This window comes from Amphiura filiformis, chromosome 10 (genome assembly GCF_039555335.1).
Source record: "Amphiura filiformis chromosome 10, Afil_fr2py, whole genome shotgun sequence".
In the NCBI taxonomy this organism is placed as follows: domain Eukaryota; kingdom Metazoa; phylum Echinodermata; class Ophiuroidea; order Amphilepidida; family Amphiuridae; genus Amphiura; species Amphiura filiformis.
The window spans coordinates 13,868,934-13,889,984 of NC_092637.1; the positions used below are offsets into that span (position 1 = coordinate 13,868,934).

General features: G+C 38.3%; 1 protein-coding gene across 1 annotated transcript in view; it reads right to left on the bottom strand.

Moving 5' to 3' along the window:
- LOC140162527 (tubulin epsilon chain-like) overlaps nt 1–20,988 on the bottom strand; it is a 34,304-nt gene extending 13,316 nt beyond the window's left edge. The window contains exons 1-4 of the mRNA XM_072185776.1: nt 20,655–20,988; nt 5,446–5,465; nt 1,305–1,411; nt 448–514 (exon numbers count right to left, since the gene is read on the bottom strand). Coding sequence (XP_072041877.1) covers nt 448–514; nt 1,305–1,411; nt 5,446–5,465; nt 20,655–20,679 — 219 coding nt within the window. The 5' untranslated portion in view covers nt 20,680–20,988. The remainder of the gene's footprint in view (nt 1–447; nt 515–1,304; nt 1,412–5,445; nt 5,466–20,654) is intronic.
- Between the last annotated feature and the right edge of the window lie 63 nt (nt 20,989–21,051).

Consider the following 21,051-nt stretch of genomic DNA (forward strand, 5'->3'; position numbering starts at 1 on the left):
TAATCATTTTAAAGCATTTTTCATGCTGATTCCAAATATGTTCATGATAATGACCAATTCTGGAACTTGTCATCTGCAGTAGACCCTGTGTGGATAGGGTTAAATAAATGTACACTACCTACAAAATGTACATAAGGCAAAAAAAAAAAAAGGTTTGTCTCAAAGCTTGCGCGCGCATTTGTAAAATCACACGATTTGACAAAAAGAAATGCGGAAATTTTTCAAAAAAAAAAAAATTTTATAGTTTTTTCCAGAAAAATTGGGCGAAAATCAGACTTTTTTTCTCAAAATACCATAAAAAAAAGTCGGGAATAAAAAAAAAAAAAAAAAAAAAATTGCATTTCTCATTTGTTTTCAAACCACTTGTGTGCTTTGAGACAAACCTTTTTTTTTTTGGCCTAAACAGTCTAAAACTATTGATAACATAAAAAATGCTATTGCACATACCCTTGCTTTGAGAGAGCGAATCTTGGTTTTTGTGTCACCTGCATCCACATTAGGTAAATCTTCATATCTACAAATAAGTACAACAGAAAAAATAAAATGTAACCTGATTAAGCATTTAACAAGAAAAAAGAAATATTACATTGTTGGCACAATGAATAACTGAGAATGATTTGTTTTGATGTATATGGGATGGAAAAGAAGAGGTGAGGAAAGTGCTGGGAGGCAAAGGAGGATGTAGGAGAGAGGGCGGAGGGGAAGGGGAAGAAATAGGGGAGAAAAGAGAAAGGAAGAACTGGGAAGCACGGGAAAATGTAGGAGAGCAAGAGGGGAAGGGGAAGGTAGAGGAGAGGAGAAAAGGGAAGTGGTGGGAGGTGTGGGAAGATGTAGGAGAGAGGGAGAGGATAGGATTGTAGAGTAGAGTAGAGTAGAGTAGAGTAGAGTAGAGTAGAGTAGAGTAGAGTAGAGTAGAGTAGAGTAGAGTAGAGTAGACAAGGAGAGAGGGAGGTGCTGATGAGAGCTAGGAATAGGAATATGTTGGAGATCGAGAGAGGGTGCAAAGGGGAAAAGAGAGCGGAGCGGAGAGAAGAAGAAAAGAGGGAAAGAGAAGTAATGAAAGGAAAGGAGAGGAGAGGAAAAAGGGCGAGAGGAGGGAGGCGAGGCGAGGTGAGGGGAGGAGAGAATATAGAAAAAGAAATAGAAAAGGGAAACAGAACAGAGAAAAAGGGAAGGGAGCAAAATGGAAAAGAAATAATAAGATACATGAATAATACATTTTTAAAGCAAAAGAAAGAAAAGCAAAGGGAGAGAAACAACAAAAAAGTAAACATACGATACCAGACAAAAAAAGACTCACTGACCTATTATCAACATTACGGAAGAAGCTTCCCAGAGCCTCATCATACACTCCTGATTTGTTGTGAGCAGCATGTTCTCTTAAAGCTAAATCCCAGAAACGACATCCAATCTGAAATAAACACAAAAAATGCATACAATGTCTGAATTTACATACAAGATTTGCATACAAATGGTGTACACTGGTGTATAGACATCCTTTGTGATAAAAAGCTACCAATGACATTGAGGAGGCGTACGTATGATCAATGTGTGTTACCCACCATGACCTACGGCGCTGAAACCTGGTCGACAACTAAAGATCTGGAGCAAAAACTCACCATGACACAACGAGCCATGGAAAGACGTATGCTGAACATAACTATACGTGACGAAATCAGAAACAGTGACATGAAATAAAACTGGAGTCAAAGACATCATGGAAAGGATCGGGGAAGCAAAATGGAGATGGGCAGGACATGTGGCAAGAAAAAACGACAACAGATGGACAAAAAGAGTCACCGAGTGGCAACCAAGAACAGGAAAGCGTAGAAGAGGAAGGCAAAGACGAAGATGGCGAGATGACTTAACACCATATAGAGGCACCACATGGGCAAGGGATGCGCAAGACAGACAGAAATGGAAGATTCTTGAAGAGGGCTTCATACTCAGTGTCCAAAATAAGGAAAATATGGAGGTTGTCCCGAGGACAACTAAAGCATAAATTCTGCTTGTCCTCAAAACAGTATGGTTGTCCCCAAAATGTGTCATATTTAAGAGGTAACTAGATGGACCGCGGTTCTCGGATGTCGCGGTTTTTGACGCACAGCGTCGACCGTGATGCCTCCACTAAAGGGAGTGATGTGGAATTCACAAGTTGATACAAAGCTTCAAGCCTAAAAGAGGAGACTGAATTTGACCTTAGATGACACCTGGATGACCCCAAAACAACCTTTCAATGACTCCTGGGTGACCCCTGATGACCCCAAAATGACCCAAAAAATTTGGCTCTAAATGTTGACTGTACCCACCAAGTTTCATGCCCATATAGTAGTTTATACTAATTTGACCTCAGATGACCCCTGGTGACCCCAAAATGACCTTCCAAAAATTTGGCTATAAATGTTAACTGTACCCACCAAGTTTCATGCCCATACGATAGTGTTTACTAATTTGACCTCAGATGACCCCTGGTGACCCCAAAATGACCTTCCAAAAAATTGGTTCTAAATGTTGACTGTACCCACCAAGTTTCATGCCCATACGACAGTTTTTACTAATTTGACCTCAGATGACCCCTGGATGACCTCAGATGACCCGAAATGACCTTCCAAAAATTTGGCTCTGAATATTGACTGTACCCTCCAAGTTTCATGCCCATACGATAGTTTTTACTAATTTGACCTCAGATGACCCCTGGGTGACCCCAGATGACCCTAAAATGATCTTCTAAAAATTTGGCTCTAAATCTTGACTGTAGGGGAGATTGGGGTTAGTTGAAACATTTTTCACAAAATCGTCTTTTTAACGCAAACCGATTACATTCAAGAAACACTAACCATATCAGTATAAACATATACATACATGCTACAAATACAGCCTTAAATTTTATTGGACCTGCTTATGATTATTCATATAATCCAATTTGAAAATTTGAAAAAAAGTGTTTCAACTAACCCCACCCCTGGGGTAAGTTGAAACATAGGGTGGGGTTAGTTGAAACATGGCTTGTAAAAATTTCAAAATAATTATTATCGTGTTGTTAGGGTTATACTTCCCTTGAAGGCACCCTTTAAAGTCATAATGTACGATCTTTTTTCAGAATTTACCTTTATTTTTTCAAAACCGATTTTTTGGCATATTTGTAATACTTACACATATTCTAACTTAAATCTATGAGCAAACTGTCAAATTCGTCCTATTTGTAGTAAAACGGGACGATTTTCTGTTGGTCCGACATAAAGTCATAATTTTTTAAGATTATGACTTTATGTCAGCCACGATCGCAAACCGTAGTCTCGTACAAAACTAGCTTGATTACGCCCTCCACATGTGGAGGGAGCGTAACCAAACTGGCAGCGTGGGAGACTAACTCTGAGGCCGCACTCGCTATCCTAATCCAAATAGTGCGAGATGTTTCGAGCAGTGATAGAGGTGAAGTTTATGATGTTGTTTCTTTGCAAATTCCCAATGTTTTTCAAGCGTCCAAATGTATTGGGAACTTTCATAATGATTATCATTTTAGAAGAAAAAAGAAAAATCTAAAATTTAAAAAGATCGTACATTAAGGCTTTAACATACAATCAGTGTGAAAAATGAATAAATAAATATGTGGGAGCGCTGGTCAATACTTTGGACACAAGGTGACGAGTGTCACCATGGACAAAAAATATGAGAAGCCTAAAATATTATAAAATGTACTTTCTGTGTGCACTTTTTGCTTGTATTATTGCTTTTTAACCATATTAAAGCAATATTGAAGAAATGGTAAACATGTTACAAATTTTAAAAAGTCAAATTTTTAACCATATTTTTCTATGCGATTTTCACGTTTCAACTAACCCCACCTCAAAAGTTTCAACTAACCCCGATGCCTATTTTTACATTTCAAAGTTCATTACACAAAATAAGAAATACAATAAAACTTTTATTTAACATTATTCTGGGACTTACTACTATACTAGTGCTTATGATACTCAAAAATAATCCCTGAATCTTCAAACAACATGGAGATAACGATCTTTTCTGAGGGGTATAAAATTAGTCAGCAAGTCAAAAACAGATATTCCTTTCCCAAGCCAACACTGGTGGGGCATCAGTGCTGTTGCTAATTTGGTGGATGACCCTTACTAATACCTATTACTAGGTGCCAGTATTTTACCAAATTAATTTTTTGTGTCAGAAAAAAATACAATGTTTCAACTTACCCAGTGTTCCAACTAACCCCAATCTCCCCTACCTACCAAGTTTCATGGCCATATGACTATTTTTGCTAATTTGACCTCAGATGACCCCTGCATGACCTTGAACCTCACCCAAAAAAAGTAGCCAGAGTTTTTGACCATGACCCACCTATCCTGAAAATCTGAAGTCAATCCGCCCATCCATGCCCGAGATATCGCATCCGGACGGAAGGATGGATGGACGGACATTGCAAAAACAGTATGCCTCGCGGTGGAGGCATAAAAATATAGTGGTTGTCCAGAGGATAAGTACATATCTCAATATGGTTGTCCCCAGTGATTTTTGGACAAGAGGACAAGAGGATTTAAGTACTTATTTCGAACACTGTTCATACAGAGGATGAAACAGCCTAGGTGAGGTGAGGTGAGGTGAGGTGTACACTGGGTCAGACCCCCTCAGATTTTGATGAAATTCCATCAGAATAATCTTTTGTGGCCACAATGAACCCATACCCCCCTTTTTTTTGGCACTCGCGAGTGTCAGTGGTGATTTTACCAACTTTGGACTTTTTTAAAAAATGAGCATTTTGGCCCAAATTTGACCTCACAGATGAATTCATCAAGTCATTGCCATTCTAAAAATGCATTCTTTTATATTCTTTAGATCAACAATTTAGCAGGTATGAGGCCCGAAAGTTTCCATAATTCCAGGGTTTAAGACCACCCGTAAGAAAATGATAGATAGTAGGAAGATGTCTGTGTCTATTTCTGTAATTCTAAATGTCACACCCTCTATAATCAATTTTTTACATACATCGCGTATTTACTGCGTTGGACGCACTTGTCTCTAATTGGCTGCTAAGGCGATCTGCTGTTGCCGAGTGGAAATTTATGAATGAACTGTGCGCCGTACGCATTGCTAGCTCTGAATTCACAACATCACGGTAGTCGCGCTCATCAAAGGTTTACTGCAAAATAGTATAGCTAGATAAACTTGTTAATTGCATGCTGAAGATGACAAAATTTCACACATAAAACCAATGGATGATGCCATATTCAGGAAAAATTTATATTGGGAAAGAAAAACAATAAATAGATCACAACTTTAAAGTACAGTCAGTCAGGACTTACATTTTATATTTTCACTTTTTGTAAAAAAACATCAATGACTATATAAATTCACTTCGCACAACATATCAAAATATGATGCTACAACATGTATACTGGTAATTAATAATAATGAGAGAAATGAAATCAACTTTACCTGGTTGCCACACTGCCCCACTGTAACAGAAAGGAAAGAGATCAATTTAGTAGGAACAATGCCACAATTGTTTCAAAATGTGACGTAAATGGAATTTAAGAAGTGAACAGTGCATCAGTTTTTTTCGGATACCGGTACCGTAAATTATGAATATCTAAACAGTTATTTAGCTCTAATACATGTACAAAAGCTGCATCAATTTGAAGCTTAAAACTACCCACCTCATTCAAGCCTCAACATATTGTTATTGACGCTGAATCGATGCCAATGATTGAGGTCATGTATGTACTTTTGTTAACCTCAATCATCAGCATCGAATCAACATTGATAATATGCTAAGGCTTGAGCCTGGTAGATTTTAAAAAGCTTCAAATTAAAGGGGCATTTCGTGATCCACAGCCTCATCCCCCCACTTTTCTCAAAAAAAGTTGAGATTTTTATATCACTGGAAACCTTAGTCCGAATAATTAGAATTATTAGTTTCCTGTTTACCGCTCGCGTCCAAAATTGAAAATCTCAAAATAATTAATTATTTTATTTTTATTTCAAATTTTCTCCTTTAAAATGACTTTCAACTACTTCTACTTGCCATTTTCTGACTTTAATAATATCAACAATGATGAATGAACAAAGAGTGCAACTCCACCTTCACTTATTTATAAAATCAAATATTGTTGTGAAATAATTAATTGCCCGCTCTGGTCAAAACAAGTCAATAGTTGCTTGTAATAGTTCAAACTAAATAAAGAAAATAAAAGATAATTAATAATTAATAATTAAAAGTCACCTCATCCCTTTTTCAAAATCTTAAACAGGAAACTAATAATCAAGTGCGAAGGGCCTAAGATTTTGAAAAAGGGATGAGGTGACTTTTAATTATTTTGAGATTTTCAATTTTGGACGCGGGCGGTAAACAGGAAACTAATAATTAAGTGCGAAGGGCCTTAAACAGGAAACTAATAATCAAGTGTGAAGGGCCTAATCAGACCCAGAACAAAATATTAATTTCTGACATGATCGTGTACTGGGTCTGAACTGTTTCCATATGAAATCTTGATGGCAAATTGGACAATAGAAGCACATGGTTCTACGTGACAGCTTTTTAATCCCTATTCAGGTTACGTGAATCACGCTATTGTGGACCATCCTTCTGATACTTGAGTGTTTGGACAAGCGGAACGGTTTTTTGTCTACCTCTCTGTTTGTAAACAAACCAGGAGGTCGAAATCGTCCTCCTCGCCGAATACGAAAGTCAGCGTAATATAGTACGGCACTGTGGAAACCTCTGGCTACATAATGTTTATGTACAAAATATTTCTTGCAGATTAATTCGCTTTTGCAAAGATATCGTGAAATTTGAATTTCGTTCTGGTGCACCAGAACGAAATTACAACGCATTGTCTATGGACAGAGATGCCAGTCAGTGTTGTAAAAAAATCCTGAAATAGCAAAAAATTTCCTGAAAAATGCACTTTGCCCATACATTTGTACAAGATCATCCAAGTAAAATTTCCTGAAATCAGGAAATTTCCTGAAGACTGGCAACACTGGGGAGTTTCTGCACGCGTCTTGAAAATCCGACTCAGGATTCCCTACATCGCACGCAGAAATTAATCCACCGGAGCTGTATACGGAGGGGAGTTTCTGCGCACGCGCGCCGAAAGTTCGATCAGGATTCCCTGCGACCGTGCATGCAGAAAAACTCCACCGTTCTGACTGTAAATATATATATAATATTTCTTACTTTCTAAGTTATTTTTTTAAACATGGTTTTTAAACATGAAACTTGATGCTGACTCTAAACATATAGGCCCTAAATAATATTTCATACTCTCTACCATTTTATAATATTAAATCATAACAATTCATGAGATGATTAAAAGCGTCGCCCGAAAATCCGTCCGTGGATTATCTGCGACCGTGCGCAGAATTACTCCACCGGAACTATATACCGTACGGAGGGGAGTTTCAGCGCACGTGCACCGAAAGTCCGACTGTGAATTCCCTGCGACCGTGCGCAGAATTACTCCACCGGAGTTATATACGGAGGGGAGTTTCTGCGCGTCGTGCCGAAAAATCCGACTGTGGATTCCCTGCGACCGTGCGCAGAAAAACTCCACCGTTCTGACTGTAAATATATATATAATATTTCTTACTTTCTAAGTTATTTTTTTAAACATGGTTTTTAAACATGAAACTTGATGCTGACTCTAAACATATAGGCCCTAAATAATATTTCATACTCTCTACCATTTTATAATATTAAATCATAACAATTCATGAGATGATTAAAACGTGCGCCGAAAATCTGGAAACTTTCATCTGGAAACTATCAATTACGCAATATCCGCCGCATATGTCGTTATCTTGACCAGGACACACGTCACCTTGTCGTCCGAGCATTGTTTCTCTCCCGTCTTGATTACGGCAATGCCCTCTTGTATGGCGCAAACTCACAAGACCTAGTTCGCCTCCAGTCCCTTCAAAACCGAAAGCGGCAAAACTGATCTTCTATGCATCCAGACTCGATAGTCCATCACCCCTTCTGAAAAAACTGCACTGGTTACCGGTCACAAAACGTATTCAATTTAAGATATGTCTTCATGTTTACAAATGTCTCAATGACTGTGGCCCTGAATATCTTGCCAACTTACTTGCTCACATAAATCGTCCTTCAACGGCTCCGGTTACACGGTCTGCAACAGACAAGACTCTTCTTGCAATACCATTTAGTAAGAAATGTATAGGACAGGGTTCGAGGTTTGAGGACGGTTTCACTGCCAAATGTGTGAAAAAAATATTTAGGTGTGAAGAATACTTCTAAAAATGAGCATATATAGTATTTCTAAGGTAAAAATGTCTGAATTTTCAATTTTTCTAACTTAGAATACTGTATCTTAAGTCGCTTTTTGGGTTAAACATGGATTTATGGCCACTTTTTACTGAAAATGACCAGTTTTAGGTGAAAAAAAAATTCACCATTAATTTTTAATCCCTAATATTTTCTACTATATAGATAAATGTTGTCTTTCTCTGTTATTTTGTATTACCTGATGGTTAATTTGTTCAAATAAGACTGTTTTTAATTGATTTCATTGCTTACTTTGTATACCATACCCGGATAAAGTTGAACTTGAAAGTGAAAAAACGAAGCCCAAAAAAGGTCATTTTCGAGAGATTTGTATCTTAGTTTCGCCATAAAATTTGATCTAAAGGGGCTAGAGACCTCATTAACCCCTCATTTTAATGATATTTCAATTTGCCACACACTGATAATAATTTTAACTTCCTTCAAAAAAGAAAAATTGAAGAAAATTGCAAAAGTGTTACCCCTGCCCCTAAGCGTGAAAAAAATATGCCAAATTGTAAAAAAAATTATTTCGGAAAAACTTATAGAGGTACAGCTCTGAAAAGTTGATCGATTGTGCACTCTACCAATCCCCACAATCGATTAGATTTGTGGAATGATGCCATGAGTATACTTTTTTCAAATAATTTTTTTTACGACTCAGATTTTGCCCCATTGAGGTTCACACCATTTTTCTGATGTATCAACCCCTTAAACCCAAAGGTCACACCCATAAAAGTTATTCCAGGAAGAGCAGTCAATGCCTTTCATGTTGTGCCCTCAAATATGTAATTACCCCCAGATGAAATGAGGCACATTTTACTCAAAAGTTTTGCTGGCATATCTGTCAGGAGTATCTCCATTTATTTGTAAACCAGAATTGGATTTAACTTCAGCTTATCCAATAAAATACGGACCCAAAGGGTACCGTTATAATACATCAAACTTGGCTTAACTTTTCAAGAGAAAATTTCTCCAGAGAAGTTTACATACATTTATTGAGTCAATCCTTTAATATAAATTCCTTAGAAAAGTGCATATACATTAATCCTACTTTCCTGAAGCCGGAAACATTCAGGAAAGTAATCTGATATTTGACATATTTCGCTCAACTTCTCATGCACTATTTCTCAAATTTATTAGTTACGAATTATTACTATTTGTAAACACTTATACAATTACCTATGGTGATCCAATTATTTTCATATAATTGGATTCAAGATTAAATTTGTGGCCCTGTCCCTTTTTTACCGCCACAATTTCTGACCTGGATAATCTTTACTTTCCCCCTAAATACAGAGTCTGTCCCCATCTACACACAGTGTTTGCTCACCCGTAAGATACGGAGCCCTCCCGGGAATTTCCCGAGCCAATTCCTAAATTACTCGCCCGTAAGATACGGGGCCCTCCCGGGAATTTCCCGAGCCAATTCCTAAATTACTCGCCCGTAAGATACGGGGCCCTCCCGGTAATTTCCCGAGCTCATGCCTACACTACTTACCCGTAAGGTACGGAGCCTCTCCGGAACAAAGTGTGGCCCACCTTCTCGCAGAGAAGTTAACCCAACTTAATTCCTTGTATAAGATACGGACCCTCCAGGGAATTTTCCCGGGCCCTTTTGCACACACACAAGTGTGGCCCAATCTTATCTTATCATAGATAAGTTAACCAAAATTAATTCCTTGTAAGATGCATAAATGAAATGCAATGAAGAATGAATGAATGAATGAAAATGAATGAATTTAATACGGGGCCAACTTCTCAGAGAGAAGTTAACCCAAGTTAATTCCTTGTACAATACATTTTAAATGCATGAAAGAAATGAATGGATGAAAATGAATTAATGAATATGGGGCCCTCCAGGGTATTACCCGAGCCCTTTTACGCACGCATAGTGTGGCCCCACTTCTTGTCTCGCAAAGAAGTTAACCCAAATTCCTCGTAAGCTATGGGGCCCTCCAGGAATTTCCTCGGCCCCTTTGCACACATGCAAGTGTGGCCCCACTTCTCTTTTCGCATAAGTTAATCCAAAATAACCTCAAAGATACGGGGCCCTCCGGGAATTTCCCTGGCCCACACACAAGTGTGGCCCAACTCCTCTCCTTGCAGAGAAGTTAACCCAAATTAATTTCATGTAAGATAGAGACGGGCCCTCCAGGGTATTCTCAAGCCCTTTCCACACTCGCCAAGTGTGGTCCAACTCTTTAAAGAAGTTAACAGCAATGTATTAACCAGCAAGCTACAGAACCCTTTTTAAAGGGATTTCCTGAACACCTAGATCTGTATACCCAAATGTGGCCTAACCTCTCCAAGAGAAGTTAAAATGTGCACTTATTGAATCCTCTCCCTTGGTCAGCTTAACCGCCCTCTTCCTGGTAATTTGCCCATGCCCAGAAGCTACCATTAAAAGCATAGACTGCAATACCCTTTAGGTCTATGTACCTCTAAATCCCGTACGATATGGATGCCTTCCCAGCCAACTAATGCTCCCAAGTGACTGTCCATAAAGGTATTGAATACTGGGATATGACCAGGGTCTTAGCTAGCCACCCGTCTGGCTGTCATTTTAGACGGGGAGTTTGCTCCTGGGACGGGCAAAATTAATGCCTTTGACAGATGTTATATTATAAATTGTATGTTTTGATAAGCTAATTGACCTTTTTAGTAGACCCAACTTGTAGAACAAGGCCATATCAACACATATTTGAACTCTTTGAACCCCCAGTGGGCTATAGATGTCTGGTAAATGTTTTCAAAGGTCATATTAGGACAGGCAATTTTATTCAAATGACGGGCAACTCTCAATTTCTAGCTAAGACCCTGGATATGACCTAAATTTTTGGGTGTGGTGGGTGGGAAAATTTTCTTCACATTGGAGATCCATGCTTCTCCTTCCATGACAGATAAAAATGTGCCTAATTCTTGACCCACTAGCAGTGTCAGAGGGTTATTAACCACTTCCCATTGGCTACTTCAAACAATGGACCTTAAACCTCATTGGTCCTATACACCTGCTTATATAAAGCCATTACTAGGCAACCAATCAATAAATCAATCATATTGATTTGTCCAAGCACAAGCTATGGACCAGGGTTAGACTCTTTCACAGGAGGTAAATTTGTTTATTGTATAGATACAATAAACTTTATTACCCCCAGATGAAATGAGGCACATTTTACTCAAAAGTTTTGCTGGCATATCTGTCAGGAGTATCTCCATTTATTTGTAAACCAGAATTGGATTTAACTTCAGCTTATCCAATAAAATACGGACCCAAAGGGTACCGTTATAATACATCAAACTTGGCTTAACTTTTCAAGAAAAATTTCTCCAGAGAAGTTTACATACATTTATTGAGTCAATCCTTTAATATAAATTCCTTAGAAAAGTGCATATACATTAATCCTACTTTCCTGAAGCCGGAAACATTCAGGAAAGTAATCTGATATTTGACATATTTCGTTCAACTTCTCATGCACTATTTCTCAAATTTATTAGTTACAATTATTACTATTTGTAAACACTTATACAATTACCTATGGTGATCCAATTATTTTCATATAATTGGATTCAAGATTAAATTTGTGGCCCTGTCCCTTTTTACCGCCAAACAAATTTATGGCACAGAAATTTGCCCAACCCCCCCTTTTTTTTTTTTTTTTTTTTTTCTTCTTGTGATTCTATAAGCCTCCTCATGAACCCTAGCTATCCTTTTTGACAGCTTAATTCCCTAGGCTTATTAACGGCGTTAAAAACCTTTACAGAATCACTTGAAAATGTGCGCCCTTGATGTCATTGACAAACACAAGGATATTTTAGATAAATTATCTCAACCTTACAAGACACCTTTTGTGTAAGGAAGAGGTACGAGCTGCACCCAGTATATATTTCCGAATAATAGCCAAACCTGTGCCTATTTTTGTTTGTGCACCAAATTCCTGAGTTTATCCTCCCTACAACATATACTATACTTGTAGATTTTAGACTTCCTTGTTAAGGCTTTGGGCCTAAGAAAAAACAATCGTGGTAGCAGCGGACTCTGAAAACTCGAAAACTCCTCTATTATATTTTTGGGAGAAAAATTGAGAACGTAGGATGACCCCTGGCTTACAACCCCATGGCACCCTGGTGATTGAATTCCTCCTATTATGAAGTCTAATTTCCCTGTGCACCCTTGCACATCGATACCTTTACCATGCTGGCAAGTTGAAGGCTTGCGCAACAGCTTATCCTAAGCTTAATCACTGACGCCCCGCCTGAGCCCGTGCAATTGACTCCTGATGACGTAACAAGCAAAATGCTGTTTTCGCCAATGCGCAGAAGGCACTCAATTGGATATATTTTTATTTACTAATTATAAATGTAGTTATGAAGTGAGCAGGCCGACTATTAATTAGCTGGGCAATTATTTCCAAATGTGCACAGTACTACTGCCCAGGAAGTGAAGTAAAGTAAATTGACTCCATAACAGTGATCATTGTAAGGGCGTAGAGCATTCAATGTATAATAAAAGATAGAAATGGCAAGAACATACTAGCGAGTTAGGCTACCTGCGGTGCCTAACTCAATAATTACACACAATATGGCAACTTTTCTTTGGCTGCGAAGCCAACCCATTTTGCATACCAGTATCTACGTATCTATCATTTGTTCCCAAAGAATGAGATTGTCGGACATTGTAACGATATAATTAATGGCATTCAATGGTCATATATTGCTCAGACAACATCATATCATTGGCAAAAGCTAATGTTTTGAGGACAATGAAAATAAGACGTTTAAAATTGATATTCTGCAAAACCAACTTAAGCGATGAGTTCCTTGAACAAGACAGATTTGACCTAGAAAAAAGTTGACATCGTGAATTGACTGTGCCTGCTTTGCCAAAAGGGACTATAAACATTCTCAATGCACATAACGCATATACTGTTGTTGTTCACACAAATTTTTTAAAGATATGGATAAATCAGCCGCTTCTTTTTCTTATATATTAGTCAATTGTGATATTACAATTCATATGTATATCAATATCATAATAAATATTTGGGCTAAAGATAAAAAAATAATATTAATTTCAGCGCGATCAATCTGAGACTAGCATATAAACCGTGTTAAGTCCACCAATTCGTGTACCTGATTTCCCTGTGCAATATTGCAATATGCTATAGTTATTATAGTTTCAGTTGGATGAAATATTACAAAGCGAACACATAGTAACAATACTGTGTGAGGATTGTTTAAGAAATGAGAACAAAATAGTCTGCATATTGTTATACAGCATTGTTATGGTAAATAATATATAGTACAACTCATTGTTGCAGCAACCATGTGGCTAATGTCAAACTTGTCAAAGTGATTGTGATTGTGTCACACAGGTATTAAATGAGAGTATGATATAGTGTCCGCTTCATTTACTTACATAGTCAGCCGGCTACCTTGAAAATTAATTCCGCTTCAAGCGGGGGACGAACCCGTACGAACTTCACCCACACAATTTCTCTTTTTCCAGGAGAATTATGCATAAAAGTTGCAACAAGTGTTAACTTGTAATTTAATAATTATTCTCCTCGAATAGAGATGAACTTGTTTTTGCAATAGACCTGCCCTTTAATACATAATGTTAGCATTGTACACTGAAAGTGTTCCGTCCCACTTTGTCTTGTCCTGCCATACGCTTGCTTCGGATATCATTAGATGTGGTCTAAATGGTCCAAATAATGTCCAGAAATGTATTACATGTATATAATTCTTTATATCTTCTCCGTCATGTAGCCTCCATTATTAACTGCGACCACCAATATGTTGATTCGACCTGAAATAAATCAGAAAAAGAAAACAGAAACTGGGAAGCAACTTCCAGTCAACCTTACCGCTATGCAAAATTCCTATTTCATTTCGCCGTTACTACACAAAACCTTATCCTAGGAATGAGAGGGACAGGAATTTCCTTACTGTTTAAGTTACCCGGGAAGTTACCCAGACATAGAACAGGAATTTGTTATTTCTATTTGATTTATTATGGTACCTAAATAACCTGATGAAATGCAATATGCTTCCAACTTCCCGAAACCGATTTAATTGATCTTGTGAGTTGCCTGGTGAATTGTTAACTTTCAATGGGATCATTCTCCAAGCCTCATGAATACCAACATTGAATGACCTCCCATTGATCTCCCAAATTACTACTTCACTTGATGTTACTCAAATCCTGCCGCTTTCCCCATTTCCCCTGTCTTACATGTATGCGTACTTTAGACTCCAGATGCCCTTGAGTAAAGCCAACATCTTGAACATTTTTAACCTCCTATGCTACGTGCCTCTTTTTACCAAGCTCCGTAAACACCCGATACTATTATCTATTGCCTGAATCTGCTGGAACCCCTTTATCGAGTTGCGTGACCATCTGACCTTTATACAATGTCTTCAGGTGACCCTGATAAGCCTGACCTGACCCAAGAAACTGACTTTTGACTGCTCCTCCATTTCCCCAAGTTCCATGAAAAACTCCTTGAGCCTTCTTATTTTGCCCTCCAATTACCTCAAATTCCAATCCCATATTTTTCAACAATCCATACCTTCTGACCTACATTATGACCTTGAACTTCTTAACCATAAACGCTCAGAAAAGAAAGGCTCATGCTTCCCTGTCTGAACAAAATCCTTAAGAAGCACCACAAACTTCAACAGTCATAAAATGAAATGTCACATGCAATTGTTAACCAGTTCTGCAAAAATCCAACAGTGGGATAACGGTGGGACAACCTATGGCGATCTGACCACGAATAACCCCAAACTAACCCTAACCAAATTTCATGAACCTACTAAAATTTTTTTTTTTTCAGTTTCGTGGTCACCCCCAATTTCATGAACCAACGACCCTCCATGGTGTTTGATTGACCCCTAATGATCTCCCGATGACCTTGACATCTGTTTGCTCTGTTGGGTGTTCGCTCTGCAAATTTATTTTGAATTCATTCAAAAAGGAAAAATTCTCCCCTTGAAAAAGGGTATTTTATATGATATCTCATGCCCTGTCGATCTTATGAATGCATCTAATTACCTATACATTCACTAATTTGGTAATGTGGCAGTGGCACCCCTTTAAATTTTTCCTTGCCCAGTTCTCCAAAACCCTGGCTCCAAGGCACCCCTTTAATTGAAGGCACAAACTTCACCCTAGCCAAAATGTTTGATTACCAAACCAATATAAAATATTGTCTGGGTGCTTAGTCAAGTACTTCATTGTTTGATATATTCTCTCTACCTGACAATATGAATTATTCATGCCACAAATAATTTGCCCAATATTTTATTGTTACCCGATTCATTTTTTTTTTTTTTCAAGCCAAACTGTCATGATCACATCCTGGGTTGATTGCCTGACAAATTCTCCCTACCTGACACACACTATGACTTATTCATGCCCCAATAATTTGGCCAGTATATTTTATTTGAGATCTCATTCAAATTTTTGATCCAGTGGATCACATGATTGCAACTAATTAAATATTCCTGAATTCTGACAAAATAAATATCACATCAGCAGTGGCACCTGCACCCTTTTTAATTTTGCCACGCCCATGTTTTCAAGGCCCCTCCCTAGCCAATTCGATTACCCAACCAAATTTCCCTACCTAAACCATCCAAATTATTCAGGATACTAATCGTCCATTTTTTTTATTTATTTATTTATTTGAGGGTATTCCGTGAAACTTTAAGTAACGGTTGCCTTGCCAGAGGTCTATACTTTGAATTTGTATTTATTTATTTATTTATTTTTATTTTTTCCATTCATGATAATTTTTATCTCTCGTACACAAAGTAAAAGGATGTTATGATCACATGATCGCAAACTAATTAATCACTCATGAATTTGAAATTGATCAAGAGTAGGGCCTACTTATTCCAGCAACCGCAAGTAGTGGAGTATCAGAACTTGATAGAGTCCATGTTTATAATTAATTTTAACTTTACTTAAAATTTGCTCACCCCGTTCGGCGTCCATGTCCAAGCAAGTATCCATATTAGTACATAATCACGGTTGTTTCACCGTTGTTTGCCCAGCTGGTCTTCCCAAATTGCAATACTTGATCCCAACACACAGATTTCGCCATCGTCAGACCATGATCGACAAATCGATCCATCATTGCTGTGACTCGCTGCTAACTGCTGCATTGATGCTTGAATGGGGTTTCATTTACACCTCCATATAATTCCATTTCTGCTGAAAGATTCAGCATTCGATAATTAACAGCCTTGATTGCAGCAGACTTTACTGGATGAGCGATGTCTTGCCTTCCCGATCGGTTCAAAATTCTACACCTCTAAATTTCAAAAATCCATCAAGGTGCTAAATATTTTGTATTCCCATGATGGCTGCCATTCCTGTCATCAGTGTTTCTAGACACTAGTTGCCAACATATTTGCGATCATGCTTCCTTCGTTCAGAATAATTTATAGCTATTTCTAACTACCTCTGATTATATCATGTTATAAAAGCAAATACTATTTCCTTGAAAAGAATAAGTTTTCCTTCCATGGAAATAATTCTGTGTTAAAAATTTTCTTCACATTGGAGATCCATGCTTCTCCTTCCATGACAGATAAAAATGTGCCTAATTCTTGACCCACTAGCAGTGTCAGAGGGTTATTAACCACTTCCCATTGGCTACTTCAAACAATGGACCTTAAACCTCATTGGTCCTTATACACCTGCTTATATAAAGCCATTACTAGGCAACCAATCAATAAATCAATCATATTGATTTGTCCAAGCACAAGCTATGGACCAGGGTTAGACTCTTTCACAGGAGGTAAATTTGTTTATTGTATAGATACAATAAACTTTATTATAAAGGGATGCTATACATGTACAGCAAGTACATGTACATGTATGCTCATGCACATGTACAGTGTCATCTAGTAGCTTCTAGTATGGGCAAAGCATGGTTGCTTCTGGTATCCAGCTAAAGTCATTTCCCCAACTGATGTACCTGAACATCTGAGAAGTTCTATCCAGAGAAAACTGAAACAGAATCAAGTAATAGTCAAGTGGTATGGTGAAGAGAACTTTAGTTCTGTACCAGCTCATCACATCAACCACTTATCAGAAAATAAAGTTGATGCAGCCCGTGCCGCTAGATCACACAATATTCAGTTGCGCTATCAACAAGCCATTTCTGATGTCAGGGGTGAATAAAGTGCTATGTATGCTTCAGTATAAACATTTTAAGATTGTGTAAAGGTAATCAGTTATACATTAACACTTAAAGAACATCATTTTTTTTATGAGTTTAGACATCAATAGATTTATTGTCTTTTGACACCAAACCTGACCGCTATATGTTTACTAAATATATAGGAATACAGGGGCCTCAGTACCAACATCATTTCATTTTCATACGTGAGAACAATGTTTAAGCAGTCTTTATAGTTTGTTTAACATATTTATAGATTCAAAACAACTTTAACTGAAGTAATAATGCTCTGTAACTTTTTAAAAATACAGTTGTGTTCCAAGTAGACTCCCAGAATTGGTTAACATTCTTCGTAAAAACAACATGCGCTTAGAATTTGTTACATATCTTTAAAATGGTGATACCCTGTGTATTAAAAACTTCAGAAATGGACTCAGCACAAAATTCTAGTCCAGAAAACATGTATAATGTTATGATAACATGAACTTCATTTTCCCCCCATTTTGGCAGTAAAACCATCCTCAAACCTCGAACCCTGTCATAGGTGAACAAGCCTTCTCTGTTGCAGGCCCATCACTTTGGAACTCACTTCCGCAGCATGTAAGAAATGCCGGCTCAATTGCAGTTTTCAAAAAACTCTTGAAAACTCATTTGTTTTAATCTGAATTTGTATTTTTGCTTTGTATTATATTTCATGTGGTATTATTTGTTGTATTTTGTATGGCGCCTTGATCATAATGGATATTGCGCCTTATAAGAATTTAATGTATGTATGTATGTATGTATGAAAATCCGTCCGTGGATTCCCTGCGACCGTGCGCAGAATTACTCCACCGGAACTATTCAGCGCACGTGCGCCGAAAGTCCGACTGTGGATTCCCTGCGACCATGCGCAGAAATACTCCACCGTTCTGACTCTAAATAAACTCCTCAACGAAAGTTTGGAAAGTTTTTTCAAGCATCTGTATCTCCAATTATTTGTGACATATTCATATCGTGTTGCATATCACTGGATAGCTACAATACTCCCCTTTACAATGACACCCCATTTGAAACAACAACATTTTTCACGGCTGAGTACACGCCTTGTGAATGTAATGGGGTCTCAAAATGAATTTGCCAAATTGACCATTATTTGTGCTCAAACAAAGCTAGCCACTAACCTCAATAGCGGGTGGAAAAACCACAGGCAGCCACAATAGTCAGGCACCTTCTCCTCATGCTGCTCACCGACCTGGTTACACGTTACTGTGGTAGCCAGGCTCACATCTCACACTATAGGTGGCGCTATTCGTCCATAGGGAAGTGGAATGTGCCTGTACGGTCCAAAAATGGCTTTACTGTGCCTGCTCAATGGAAAAATTACTAAAATTAATTTTGACAACCAAAACCTAAGTGATGTTGACTTATGTTGGTACTGGGATAATAATGGATTCATAAACTATCACATAGTGCAATCCATGTTCCACCAAGTCGACACTCGATTTAGCTCAAAAGCAATTTGTGTGTAAATCAAGACCATCCAAAACAGCTTTCTTACAGTAAAGAATAGGAGGTCATCTGGGGTCACATACAGTAGTGTACATTGTACATGTGCCTGCTGTCACAATTTCACACACAAAATTTTGGACAATTTGGTGACACTATTTTTGTCTGTAACTTCAAAAGTATATGCACTAGAAACATGATTGACCCCTTATTGTTTAGGTAATTTGATTCTCTTTCAAATGAAAGAACTTTCAGCTAAAAATATTGAACTTCAAAATTTTATGAACATACCTAACTGTGGGATGGAATTCCATTCTTCCACAAGGATTCGTCGCAGGTCATTCAATGTGGTTGCCTATGGGCTTCTTTGGCACGCACAGCACGATCAAGCTGGTCCCACAAGTGTTCAATCGGGTTGAGGTCTGGCCCCCGGATCTGGCCTGATGGCAGGCCATTTTGACTCTACTCCCATATTCTGTAGGTAGTCGCTGACTATCGTGGCTATGTGGGGCGGCGGTGTCATCTTGGAGGATTGCATTAGGTCCCAGATTGTGAAGTTATGGGATTGCATCTTGCTGCACAGAATAATGGTCAATTTGGCAAATTCATTTTGAGACCCCACTACAATCACAAGGCATGTACTCAGCCGTGAAAAATGTTATTGTTTCAAAGGGTGTGTCATTATAAAGGGAGTATTGTAGCTATCCAGTGATATGCAACACGATATGAATATGTCACAAATAATTGGAGATACAGATGCTTGAAAAAACTTTCCAAACTTTCATTGAGGAGTTTATATATATTTCTTACTTTCAAAGTTATTTTTTAAACATGTTTTTTAAACATGATACTTGATGCGCAGAACTGACTCTAAACATTATAGGCCTACATAATATTTCTTATTTCTACCATTTAATAATATTAAATCATAACAATTCATGAGATGATTAAAACGCGTCGCCGAAAATCCGTCCGTGGATTCCCTGCGACCGTCGCAGAATTACTCCACGGAGCTATATACGGAGGGAGTTTCTGCGCACGCGTCGCCAAAATCCGACTGTGGATTCCCTGCGACCGCGCGCAGAATTACTCCACCGGAGCTATATACGGAGGGAGTTTCTGCGCACGTCGCGCCGAAAATCCGACTGTGGATTCCCTGCGACCGTGCGCAGAATTACTCCACCGGAACTATATATACGGAGGGGATTTTCAGTGCGTGCGCAGAAAATGAATTGAAAATCCGTCCGTGGATTCCCTGCGACCGTGTGCAGAATTACTCCACGAGCTATATACGGAGGGGAGTTTCTGCGCACGTCGCCGAATCCGACTGTGGATTCCCTGCGACCGTCGCGCAGAATTAATCCACGGAACTATATACGGAGGGAGTTTCAGCGCCGCGTCGCCAAAAATCCGTCAGTGGATTTCCTGCGACCGTGCGCCGACTTACTCCATCGGAACTATATACGGAGGGATTTTCAGTGCACGTCGCAGAAAATCCGACTGTGGATTCCTTGCGTCCATCGTGCACAGATAATCCACTATCGGAAGTTCTGCGTAGGGGTCGCAGAAGCTCCACTGGTGGATAGCTTACATAACTCTCATCTTGAATGCATTTTCATGTTATCATTTCCATTTCATTTGTCATGTTTGTCAAATTTTTATTATTTTAAGCTTACCTTGAATTACTATTGACTGTGTCATCCTGTGGCATTCCAAGGACACCTGAAAACTTGGGGATAGGAACTCACTGAGTCAGTACTAGAAGTGAATGAACGAGATTCATGAAAGTAAAATTTGTAAACTTAAAAATTATCAAAATACTGCAGCTGCTTGAGCTTGACGGTCGACGTCGAGGAATTCGGGATTTTCGCGACAAGGCTCATTTCCAGTTTTGAAGCACAGATGGACTGTTGCTGTGCCACCCTTGTAAAGTGCGTATTTCAAAACAGTAAAATAAAATTTAGGAACGAGATTATTTTTTCTTCAATTAGTTCAAGGTTGGAATTAAATTTTAAAATTCTCTTCCCCAATACAAAAATACGTACAGCTGGATTTTCAGTATGTCAACCTTAT